This window comes from Gymnodraco acuticeps, unplaced genomic scaffold (assembly GCF_902827175.1).
Source record: "Gymnodraco acuticeps unplaced genomic scaffold, fGymAcu1.1, whole genome shotgun sequence".
NCBI classification, from domain to species: Eukaryota; Metazoa; Chordata; class Actinopteri; order Perciformes; family Bathydraconidae; genus Gymnodraco; species Gymnodraco acuticeps.
The window spans coordinates 395,555-409,318 of record NW_022991585.1 but is presented as its reverse complement, the minus strand read 5'-3'; the positions used below and the strand labels follow the sequence as shown (position 1 = coordinate 409,318).

Here is a 13,764-nt window from a genome sequence, read left to right as displayed (position 1 = left end):
CACACAATCAATTAACTCACACCATGACAATTTAAATGTATTTAGGAATAGGAAATATAATTGACTTCTCACGAGTTGATGTTGTCTTTCCATGACACACGCTTTCCACTCTCTATCGCTGAGACCTTGAACCTGTAACACACACACACACACACACACACACACACACACACACACACACACACACACACACACACACACACACACACACACACACACACACACACACACACACACACACACACACACACACACACACACACACACACACCACACACACACACACACACACACACACACACACAAACACACACACACACACACCACACACACACACACACACACACACACACACACACACACACACACCACACACACACACACACACACACACACACACACACACACACACACACACACACACACACACACACACACACACACACACACACACACACACACACACACACACACTACACACACACACACACACACACACACACATCACACACACACACACACACACACACACACACACACACACACACACACACACACACACACACACACACACACACACACACACACACACACTGTTACACTACAACTTCACAGCTGGATTTATGTCAACATGTCACGCTCCTCCTCTTCTTACCGTGAGAAGAGCTGGCGTTTTGTGTCGGGCATGATCATCTCCCGAGCGTTCAGAACCACGGAGCTGAACTTCTGTCGGAGCAGCCGGGCGTACTCCAAGAACGATTTTGCACAATCCTGAAACGACACAGACAGATATTACATAAAGCTGCACGTCTATTTAATATGATAATGTATTCAATCAAATCATCCGTCTCCAAATATTGCGTTAATACAATTATAAAAACTGATAATAAAAACTGATACTAACTCAAGTTACAAAGAAACTCTAATGTGAAATATGTTGAGGGAAAACACTGAATAACTCGTTTTATACATCAATTTAACTTTCAGTTCAATGTGGTTGACAAACAGTGTATATAAAGAAATATATTTTTATATACATTTTTTTCTTGAATATTTCTTGACTGTTGTTTTTTAATAAATTAGAAAATACTAGAAAGTATTTGTCAATTTTCAAGCAAACATATACACAAATATAAAACATACTATGACTACTCAAAAACATTCCTTACCATTTGGGTTTTGTCGTTTTAAAATACAGTAACTGAATAAGTAGATAACATGCTGGCAGGGAAGTGACCTATAGATGAGAGTAACACCTTCGTCACGAAAATGACGGCCCCGCCCACTTTTGGGGGAAAACAACTCATTTGAATGGCGGTCAATACAAATTCTGAAGTTTTTGCCAATTCGATCAGACATTTTTTTGAAAACCGTGGATTTGTGGATCTTCAAAGAGCACGATTACGATGGCCAGTCAGGCAAACAATTACATAAAATCATTGGAAATCGACGATCGGGCTAGATATATGGTTAAATTAAAATCAGTAGGCGAGGCTGTAATTTCGCCAGCTGTTACTCTCATGAGCGAGGAGGAAAATAATTGTGTTATCATGCCAAAAAGTACTCTCATCTATGGACATCGATCGCCTACTGCTATATTTAACCATATATCGAGCCCGATCGTCGATTTCCAATGATTTAATGTAAAACTTTGCCTGACTGGCCATCGTAATCGGGCTCTTTGAAGATCCACAAATCCACGCTTTTCTTACATTTCTGATCGGATTGGCAAAAACTTCAGAATTTGATATGACCGCCATTCAAATGACAGCTTTGTTTTTCCCCAAAAGTGGGCGGGGCCGTCATTTTTGCCCAGAAGTGACGCATGTGTTACTCTCATCTATATCGGATTAAAATACTAGAGAAAAATATAAGCGTCAGACCTCGACAATGCTGGGATCGGCGGGTTTGTTTTCCTCCAGCAGGCTCATCAAAGGTTTGTCCTGATACACCTCAGCCAGACAGATCCTGTAACACAGCGTTCATTATTAAATCTGCAGGATTGTTTTTAATAAATGTATAAATGTGTGTGTTTTATCAATCTCGTGTTCCTACCTGTAGTTCAGGAGCGTCTGAGGATTTTTGAGGATGTATCGTGTGCGACGTCCGACAGCGACGGATGTTTTATCCATCGAGATCTCGAACTCTGCGTGGAGCAGGTCTCTGACCACAACGTACGGTACGAACGGCCTCTTCAACTGAAACACAAAGACACCATGTGTGTTAGGTTGGGATCAAACCAAGGTAACATTAGTTTGTATTGTTTACGTTCTTCAACATGTATAATTACTGTTCAGGTCACAGTGTTTTAAAATATGCTTTATTATTATTTAAACAAATTAACCTGAAATATATATTTTCAGACATAAATTTGATCTATTTTTTTTATTACCTTTTTTGTATTGCTTTCAAATTTTGTCCAAAAAATTATTTGGACAAAATTGATTGCATTGTGTGTGCGTGTGTGTGTGTGCGTGTATGTGCGTGTGTGTGTGCGTGTGTGTGTGCGCGCGTGCGTGCCTGTGTGTGTATGTCTCTGTGTGTGTGTGTGTGTGGTGTGTGCGTGCGTGCGTGCGTGTGTGTGCGTGTATGTCTCTGTGTGTGTGTGCGTGCGTGCGTGTGTGTGTGTGTGCGTGCGTGTGTGCGTGTGTGTGCGTGTATGTCTCTGTGTGTGTGTGTGTGTGTGTGTGTGCGTGTGTGTGTGCGCGTGCGTGCCTGTGTGTGTGTGTGTGTGTGTGTGTGTGCGTGCGTGCGTGTGTGTGCGTGTATGTCTCTGTGTGTGTGTGTGTGTGTGCGTGCGTGCCTGTGTGTGTGTGCGTGCGTGCGTGTGTGTGTGTGCGTGTATGTCTCTGTGTGTCTCTGTGTGTGTGTGTGTGTGTGTGTGTGTGTGTGTACCTTGCTGTTGAGCAGGTTGGAGGCCACTCTGCAGAGCATCATCAGAGAGTCCTCCTGCACGGACCAGTACACTCTCTGCCTCGTCATCATCTTCAGAGCTCGGTGGTCGGCCTCGTCGTGAGCCGGCAGGCGTTTCTTTGGCTCTTTAAGGCAAAAAAACACACAATCTGTCAGTCGTCTCGAGTCTAACGTCCATCTGTCACAGGAATGAATTTAAATCCTCATGCTGTACCTTTCTTCTTCTTGCGTGAGGGCTTGGCGACCTCCTTCTTGGTTCTCTTCCTCTTCTGTTTCTTTCCTCCGACCACCTGCTGGTTTCTGGACGCAGGCTCAATATCCACCTGGTGACAAACACAACAGCTTGTCAGGTTCATGTGGAGATAATACGACAATGGGCAGATCAAATGTAACAACAGCTTCTAAGGTTAATACGAAGATTATATATTATAGACATTTTTATTCATTGGGATAAACCCCTTGAGATGCACCATCTCGTTTCCAAGGGGGTCCCGACAATAGCAACAACTTACAGACATACATAAACAAAAAGACAAAATGCAAAACATGACTCACAAGACAAACCACATACAGTCTGTTAAGTACAATTCAAGCAATGCACACAATCATTACAATTTGAGACAGTCGAGCAAATCAGTTTCATCAATATCAGTTTCATTAATAACAAGAACAGACCAGTTGAAAGTGAGATGATAATGCATGTTTAAAAATACCCAATGATGCAAGAGATCTAATAGCAGCAGGTAAAGTATTCCAGTCTGTTGGGGCTTTGAAAATGAACGCTCTTCTGCCAAGATGATAATTAACAAATAAAAAGGATTAAACTCTTACCTCAATAGTTTCTGCTATCACTGATCGTTTGGCAGTCGAATAACGAGGGTTAATAGTTCCTGCTGTTACACACAGATGTAAACAAAAATACATTATTCATGAATAGGAATACTGTAACAGTAGGACAGTGAACTTGAAGCAAAACTGAATAATTATTCTAAGAATTAACGCCTAAAAAGTTTGTCTAAACATATAATTCATGCCAAAACATCCAAACTGATTAAGACATTTCAAAAATAGCATAATAAACAGGATGTATTATTGATATATGTTCACAAGTTCAGTCCATTTGTCTATTTGTAACACAGAGATGTGAAAGCTTGTAATTTTTGGACACAGGAAGTGGGCCCTATTATTATTATGATATCGGTTTGTGTGCATGTAAATGGTCAGCAAAGGTTCAATTCCCCCCCCCCCCTGCCTGATAGAGTGGTGCAGTCCTAAAACCCGGAAGTAAGCTGCGCATGGGTTCCTTCCGGTTCCCTCGACAAAAAAGCAAAGCAATTTCTCCATAGGATTTTGGAAAATAGATGGAAATAAGGTCTGTGGTTGACGCACATTTAAGAGACTTTCTAATCATAAATCTATCCATTAGATTTATGATCCAAAATCCTATGGAGAAATTTCATTGCTTTTTTGTCGAGGGAACCGGAAGGAACCCATGCGCAGCTTACTTCCGGGTTTCAGGACGCGTCACTGCACCACTCTATAGGACTCCTTTGTTTACTTCAGGAACATAATGACATCACAATGTAACTCTGGGGCTTCTATTGGCTAAGCGCTCAAACACATTGTATGTGATAGGCTAAGGGGCGGGACATCTCTAAGTGGCTGACCAATCACAACAGAGCCGGCCAGCTAACCAATCGGAGCAGACTGGGCTCTGGTTTCAGACAGAGGGTGAAAAGAGGTGCTGCAGCACAGGCAGTATGAGAACAATAAAGAGCTTTTTGAACATTAAAGCACGGAGACATGTCACAGGAGAGACACTACATACTGATATGAACCTGAAAATGAACCTTATAGGGCCCCTTTAAATAAAATAATTTAAAAAACTTGTTCTCCTAGCAGCAGCTCACCAGCTTTGAGTGCGATCCTGAGAGAGTTTTTACTCAGCAGGCTCTTCAGTCTGATTTTATTCTCCTTCGCCTCTAAGCCACTTGGGGTCTAAAAAACAAAACAAATGAGTGCAAAAAGATTAAGCCATATTAAATATTGTCTCCGTCTACACGGACAAACAAACTGTCACTTACCGTCCTCACAGCGAGAAGATGATTGGTCCACAACCAGTTACGTTTAAGATGAGCGAAGAATTCAGAGTGCAGACCTCCGGCTCCTTTACCGTCTCCGGGTATCGAACCGTCGTCACACACTTCGAGATTTCCCCTGTGAGTATGAATACATATCAATCAGTTATACTTAAACACACTGCTAATGAACTATATGCACTTTGCTGTAACCTGCTTTTTGGTTCAAATGTTTGAGTTGATTATCTTATAGAAACAGGCAGAGGAAGTCAAATGCTCTTATGTTGTTTACAGCTAATCTTTATTAAACAGGGTTTGTACAGCTTTTAAAGAGTAACATTTAAACACCTTCCCACTCTTAACTTCTAATTTATGCTTTTAATGCAGTGCACTATAGTTTGTATTCTACAGTCGATTTGTCATGTTCTTTTTAAAGGTCCCATGTCATGGCCATTTCTACTGATCATAATTCCATTGTTGAGGTCTACTAGAATAGATTTATATTGTTCAATGTTCTAAACTCACATTGGTTTCTCATACAGCATCTCTGTAAACTACGTGTATTCACTCTCTGTCCTAAACGGCTTGTTGGAGCTCCTGCCCCCCCCCCCCCCAGTGGCCGTCTGCGTGACAGCGAGACACAGCGAAACCCAGCCCGAAACACACACACACACACGCAGCCTGGCTAGCTGTTTGTGTGTGTGCCCAGGCTGAGTTCCGCGGTGTCTCGCTGACCCCACACCAGTGAGCCAGCTCACACTGACTGTCCCGCTCCTCGCAGCAACGAGCCTCGCAACGTCCCGCCGAGTGTGTGAGTGTGAGGAAGTCCGCGGATTGGTCCAAACGTAACGGCTCCGTGGACGTTACATTACGTTACGTCACTATACCCAAATACGTCACTGTACCCAGGACGAAAATGAGAAATCCCCAACGAGGCGTTCTGGGGCAGCATAGACAGGTATTTTCTGTGTTAGAGTTGCACTCGCTACAGGGTGTACTTTGAGGGTTTGTGACTCTGCAGACCGTTTACATGCAGAAAAAGCTACATAACACAAGGACGGGTAAGAACCAGAAAAGCATGACATGGGACCTTTAAGCTTATTTTTGCTTATTTGTGCTGTTATGCCTTTTTTACATGTCTTGTACATATTAACCTAAAGTCCTTCTGTGTTCTCTCGTGCACTCTAAACTGTTATACAAATAAACGCACTACGCCATACAGAAATATCCTTCTCTACTTACTTGAGCAGGTATGCCAGTCCCACAAAGACGTTGCGTTCGTGCACAAAGGAAGGATCAGTTTCTTCCTCAGAGGGATTTCTCTTAATGCGGATTACCCCTAAAAACATGCAAACAAAAAGGGAGAAGTTAACAACTTTAAAAAAGGGAAAATATTATGTAGAAGTAGGGCGATTATTCAATAGGAACATATATCCACTTATTATTAAAAACAAGCACATACTAACTCAAGTTGTAAGAAAACCTGATATATGAATATGTTGAGGAAGTGTTTTTAAGATCACATCTTGCATTATAACGCGATTAACAAATGGTGTATAGCTGGAAATATATATACATTTTTTTGTGTGTGTGAGAGAGTGAGTGTGTGTGTGTGTGTGTGAGTGTGTGTTCCTGTATGTACCCAGTGGTGTATTGAGGCAGACACACATCAGGTCGAACCAGTAGTTTTCCACGTCCTCTGCGCTGTTGAACGTGTAGTGGCGCTGCTCGAAGGGTTTGTCGAAGGACTCTGTGACGAGCCAGTAGTGAGGCTCGGCGTTGGTGGTGTCGACGATGGAGGCGTTACGCATCACGTGCACAAACACCTGGAGTAATGTAGACATGGGGGTGAGGAAATATGGGAACACTTGAAAAGAGAATTTACTTTTTTTACATGGCATTTGTGCAAAATGTACAACTTGTTCACCGCTACATGTACAAATATAGAAAGGCCCTGAGCTGTTTGTGTAAACTGTTGGGAAGCCTTTACATAGAAGTATATAGGATTGTTTCTATATATTTGGGTACATGCTGGCATGATGCAATATCAACATACTTATCATGCATTATAAGTTAGTTAGTTAGTTATAAGCACTAAATATTCATTTTATTTTGACAATGTACTTTTACAATACAAAACTTACGCTCTTCGACACAACTCTTTAGTACTTTTTATAGCAAATGTTTACTAATAAGTCCTTGAACAAGAACCTTTTTTATTGAGATACACGAGGTAAGGATAATAGCCAAATGAAATGATGTGTTTTATGAGGGAATCAGATCAGCAGTCACATGTTTTGGATGTTTTTGTGGCATTTGTTGGCAAATTCAACCACCACATCAATCACATCACCAGGACCGCCTTTTTCCACCTCAAAAACATTGCCCGTCTCCGCCCATCACTCTCCTCCTCTGCTGCTGAGACCCTGATTCATGCATTCATCACTTCACGACATCCTCTACGGCATACCATCCAACCTCCTCAATAAACTCCAACATATCCAGAACTCTGCTGCCCGCCTCCTCACCCACACCCGCTCCCGAGACCACATCACTCCCGTCCTCCAGAACCTCCACTGACTCCCCGTCCGTCAAAGAATCAACTTCAAAGTCCTCCTCATTACTCACAAAGCCCTCAACAATCAGGCCCCCCCCTACCTCACAGACCTGCTGCACCACCACACCCCTTCCCGCTGCCTCCGCTCATCAGAAGCCAACCTCCTATCCATCCCCACTCGCATCAGCACCGGACCTGGGGGGACAGAGCCTTCTCCGTCGCTGCCCCCTCCCTCTGGAACTCACTCCCCCAACCCATCAGAGACTGCACTGACCTCACCACCTTCAAAAAACTTACAAAAACTCACCTCTTCAATCTGGATTTTAATGTGTGATTGTTTTTGTATTATTTGACTTCAACTATATATTTATTTGTTGTTCCTCTATTTTATTTTATCTTCACTATATCTGTAAAGCGTCTTTGAGCACCTGTAAAAGCGCTAACAAATTAAATCTATTATTATTATTATTGTGTGACTCGTGAATGTGTACCTGGTCTTTCTCCTTGAACTTCTCAACATGCCCAAACTGCACCAGACCCATGTAGACCAGCTTCTGCAGGTTCTCATGGAAGGCGAAGATGTATTTTCTGAAATAAAGAAGCCATAAATACCACATGTAGAAATCATAGTTACCGGGAGAGCCAGAAATCTAAATAAGAGTAAAAGTCACCGTTTGTAGAGCAGCTGTCTTCTCATCCTGGCCGGCAGCGTTCGGATGAGATGGTGCTGCTTCACCGGGTCGTTGAGATATTCCTCCAGTCCTTCCACCTGTGGTCACATGGGTTTTTATATGTGTGATTATTAGGGCTGTCAGAGTTAACTTCAAGAAATATTAAATCTATTTTCAGTAAATTAGCTTCACCTATTGACTGAGTTCAATATATCCAGTTCAATTCAATTAGACTAAATGTTATAATAACTTCTTGGCACTGTATAAATCAATACAATACAAATCTATTAAATGAAATCAAGTAATTGTTGCAGCAAAGTATTTTGTATTGTTTATGCAATTAAGACGTTTCAATGAACATCTGTTTGCTGTTAAATATATCAGAATCAGAATTCCTTTATTTGTTCAACAACGGGGAAATGTGCGTTATTACTACATCAGAGGTATAGTGCAGATAGAGTGAAGAGAATAGACTAACATTAAGTGACCATTAATAAGAGTTAGCTGGTACTGTTAGGAGAAAGTATATGTAAGGACTCTCCTTCCAATGATGGAGCAAACCTGACTCATCACCTTTGTGGAGCTGTTCTGTAATTTAATACCCAAAACAATATGTTGACACTTTTGAGAAGTCGCAAAGTATACACTGAAAGGAAACAGTATTTTGTTTCTTGTGCTCCAGAGGAAAGAAAAACTGACTTCTGACACAGATGCTATTTGAGGATCATGTGACCAAGAGAGGAAATATGTTTTCCTACAGAGGGTAAGTGAAGTGAATTAGCAAAACATCCTTTAAAAAAGTAAAACAAATGTTTGTTTTCTGACCTTATAGTTGACCTGTATGACCTGAATGAAGATGGAGAGCGGCATGCAGAGCAGGATGTCTCCGACCATCGCCCAGCCGCTGATAAACCCCTTGTGCACACGCACAGGAGGAATGAATTTCTTCCAGGAGTCTTCATCAGAATACACTACCAGAGACACGGAGACGATAACATAAGCAATTTTGTTAAAATATTAAAAACAACTACAATATGCATACCTTTATTCACTATATTAAAAAAAAAACAGTATCCCACCGTGGTTCTGACACAAACAAGAGTCATTGACTAAGTTCAGATACACACTAGTTTTCCACTAGTATTCTTAATTTGATCAGGCTCAAATCAAAGCATGCTATGTTTGGGTTTTCAGAGTTAGGCTTATTTTAACACGTAGAATTTTCAAAAAAAAGACAGGTGGGATTTTCAGATATTATTCAGGTTTTAGGGAGCCTTCTTTGGACTCAGCTCATTCTGAATATGCATTAGATTCTTACAGCAGTTTACGACACTTGGCCTCCTTTATAACCAGCTCTGTGCACTTTAAACAACCAACTAAACAACAATGTGTAAGGCTGGGCTGGAGATGCATTTCAGAAGTAAAAGCCCACATTTCAAAACGTTGGGGAACAGACATTCTTTTTTAACATTATCAAAGACTAGGAAATAAACAGGTATTAAAGGTCCCATGTCATGCTTTTCCAGTTATTACCGGTCCCCTTGTGTGTTATGAAGCTTTTTATGCATGTAAACGGTCACAAACCCTCAAAGTACATCCAAATGGACCAATCCGCGGACACACACACACACACACACACACACACACACACACACACACACACACACACACACACACACACACACACACACACACACACACACACACACAACACACACACACACACACACACACACACACACACACACACACACACACACACACACACACACACACACACACACACACACACACACACAACACACACACACACACACACACACATACACACACACACACACACACACACACACACACACACACACACACACACACACACACACACACACACACACACACACACACACACACACACACACACACACACACACACACACACACACACACACACACACACACACACACACACACACACACACACACACACACACACCACACACACACACACACACACACACACACACACCCTCGCCCCACCGTCTCAGGCTGAGAAAAGATTCAACACGGCACCCAGACCCCACGCAGCATTCTCATCTGTTTGTCATAACTGGTGTCATTTTCTGGTTGCTAACAAACGCCATTGTAACACAAACACACATCAGAGCACACTGGGCTCACAGGGAGGGGGGGGGGGGGGCAGGAGCTCCAACAAGCCAAGACATTTGGAAATAACAACGTTTTTAAAAGTGGTAGCAGGATGAGAGCTGTGTTTGCAAAGTCCAATAAGTCCGACACCGGTTGAACAGAAATCATACTCAAATGTTCATTTTTTATAGCAATGTAAACAAATAGGAATATTGTCTCTATCAGAAGTGCAAACCTGTTCTTTTTAAGTGTGCATGTTAACAGATTTGTTCAAATAAAAAATGGACAGCTCCTTCATAATAAGCACTAATTCCCACACTCGATGCTCGCTCACCTTTCAAGTCGGACTGAGAGTCACTAGGTATCGATTTATCCTTCTGCTCCTCCTCTTCATCACCCGACGATATCACATCTAAGTTTGGCGAGTCAGTGTTTTCAGACGGCAGTGTTTGTTTGTTAGGGGAGTCTTTCCGTTGTTTGGGATCGGGGTCAGAGATGTTCTGTTGTGCCGACGTGTCGCTGGTCGATGGGGAGTCAGAGGAGCTCTGTTTGCTCAGGTGCCCGTATATCAGGTACCAGAGGAAGTTATGAACAACACGCATACGATGCATCTTAGGCTGGAATCCAAGAGACTTCCCCAATCCCTTAACTATGAAATTAAAGAGAAAGAAAAGAGAAAATGGACTTCGAGGACAAAGACGTCTGATCATAAGGATGTCAATAGGGGTGAGTCCACAGTTGAACAAATAACTTCAATAGGGCAAAGTTGAATCAATTCAAAATCAAACGATCTCTTTCAAACTGGGCTCTGAATTTGAATGTATGACTCCCTTTTGTGTTTGTTTAATATTGAGTAAAGCAGAACCTGTTGTGGGCTTGAACTCTTCGTTTTTATTTTTCTTCTTGTCTCTCTTATTGGCTCTGGAAGGGCTGCCGCTCGTATCTTCAGGGGCGGCGCCTTCTTCTCTGGCTTTCTCTTCAGCGTGCTGATGACTGAGGGACGGACAGAAAGACAAAAGTTGGAGGAAGATAGGCTCGATCAAGACAGAAGATACGAGACATTTTCCTGCTCTTTACCACAGAGTAATAGCAGCAGCAGCAGGACACAATTAGCGCTCGTGATAATAAGGAATCAATGTACCTTTTTGCTCTCAAGGGCCATTTCAAATTTGAACAACATCCTCAGAGGGCCGTACAAATTATTGAACTCAACCTCTGCTTAAAAGTGCTAAAATCACAGCCCATTCATTTGGCCTTTCTTTCATGCTGTGCAAAGAAAAAGCAACCTTTTAATCCAGATATCTTACCCTGACTCGTGTATGCATGCACGTGCACGGTTGTGGCATGACCACCAAAACAGAAAGATATGGACACAAGACGTGTGCAAATGTATTTAGTTTCCTATCCATGTGGACATGATTTAAGTTGGGATGGATCTAACCTCCTCTAGGGGAGATTTGTTTTTAAATGTTGAAGTTAAAGGTGGGGTAGGTAATTTTGGAGAAACCAGCTCGAGTGCGCTAGAATTTGAAAATACACGACCGGAAAAAATCTGCCACTTCCTTACAGAGTCCCCTCCTCCAACACACACGAACGCGCACATGACCAATGAGGGCACGAGATAAGTTTGTGCACAGATGGTAGGCTGACAGGCAGGTAGGCCATCCAGTTACTTTAGCCGGGCCGGCTCAGATGATTGGTCGTGCTTTTTACAGCTACGGCTTCCACAGATGATATTTTTTATGGATTTTTTGTCAAAGCACTTAAGATATTCATTGCTATCGGGATGTTAAGAGCATTCCATGGAATATAACAAAAAGTGTATCTCGAGCCAGTTTCTCAAACTTACCTACCCCACCTTTAAAAGCATCAATCTGGTGCACTTTGAGAGCAAAATTAGGAGATCTATGGAAACATTTCTCAACATCCATATGAAACAGAACTGTAAGCAGATTTTCTTTTTGGATATTTTACAAATCACTTTCAAACTGTTTATTAATAACAACTTTTTTATAACTTTCATATAGTATTTTATACCTGTTTTTAATTTAGTCTCTTGTTTTTTGATAACTATAATGATCATATAAAGATGTGCCTTTACCTCACTGAGCTGAGGTTATCAGAGCCTGTCAGTATGTCAGGAGAGAGCTCTCTGCCACCTGGTTGTAGAAACAGCTCCTTATATACGTTAGCATAGCTAGCTAACCAGATGCTAATAACAACATTCCCGGTACCACACTCTCTCTCTCTCTCTAACAAAATGCCACACACACACACACACACACACACACACACACACACACACACACACACACACACACACACAGCACACACACACACACACACACACACACACACACACACACACACACACACACACACACACACACACACACACACACACACACACACACACACACACACACACACATCACACACACACACACACACACACACACACACACACACACACACACACACACACACACACACACACACACACACACACACACACACACACACACACACACACACACACACACACACACACACACACACACACACCACACACACACACACACACACACACACACACACACACACACACACACACCCACACACACACACACACACACACACACACACCACACACACACACACACACACACCACACACACACACACACACACACACACACCACACACACACACACACACCACACACACACACACACACACACACCACACACACACACACACACACACACACACACACACACACACACACACACACACACACACACACACACACACACACACACATAACATCTGAATGTTATGTTTTGTTTGCTGAGTAGAAACTGATTTTATTTTAAATGGCTGCCAGTAACAGGAAAATAAACAGACTGTGTTCAACTGGAAACTTTTGTATCAGACGAGGTAATCAGCGCGACAACATAGCAGCACCTCAGTGGCTTAATAGCAAATATTACACGGAGAAACTGACTAAATTAAGCATATTCAAAAGAATCGGACAGCGCGAGAGTATTTATTTTGTGCTTACCGTACAGTGGAGTAAGAACTGGAGATTCTGAAGCGGATCTGTTCGATGAGTCGTGTCACTATTTCATCGGTGGGCTTAACGGACGGATGAACGACCATCTCCACCTGCGAGGAGAAGAAAGTCAACGGCAAAGAAAGTGCGTATCTTTTATTTTGAGACTTCTAATTTATGTGTATGTAAAATGTGCTTCCTGCTGCTTTTGTTTTACTACAATTCACCAAAGGACAGCATTTTTAAACAAGCTAGCTGGCCTCACAAATGTACAGTCATGTTTATGAATGTGCATGCTCCAGAGACTTGGAAATATAACCCTAACCATGTGTGTTGGAAAAAATAC

At 42.2% G+C, this 13,764-nt stretch overlaps 1 protein-coding gene across 1 annotated transcript in view; it reads right to left on the bottom strand.

Moving 5' to 3' along the window:
- The window catches only part of LOC117533837 (general transcription factor 3C polypeptide 1), a 42,284-nt gene that overhangs the window by 15,557 nt on the left and 12,963 nt on the right, over window positions 1–13,764 (bottom strand). The window contains 17 exon segments of the mRNA XM_034197801.1: window positions 73–132; window positions 656–771; window positions 1,884–1,968; window positions 2,056–2,198; window positions 2,896–3,038; window positions 3,128–3,236; window positions 3,745–3,806; window positions 4,824–4,911; window positions 4,998–5,130; window positions 6,234–6,330; window positions 6,634–6,817; window positions 8,040–8,136; window positions 8,220–8,317; window positions 9,045–9,190; window positions 10,699–11,013; window positions 11,230–11,357; window positions 13,428–13,531. Of these exon segments, the coding sequence (XP_034053692.1) occupies window positions 73–132; window positions 656–771; window positions 1,884–1,968; window positions 2,056–2,198; window positions 2,896–3,038; window positions 3,128–3,236; window positions 3,745–3,806; window positions 4,824–4,911; window positions 4,998–5,130; window positions 6,234–6,330; window positions 6,634–6,817; window positions 8,040–8,136; window positions 8,220–8,317; window positions 9,045–9,190; window positions 10,699–11,013; window positions 11,230–11,357; window positions 13,428–13,531 (2,108 nt within the window).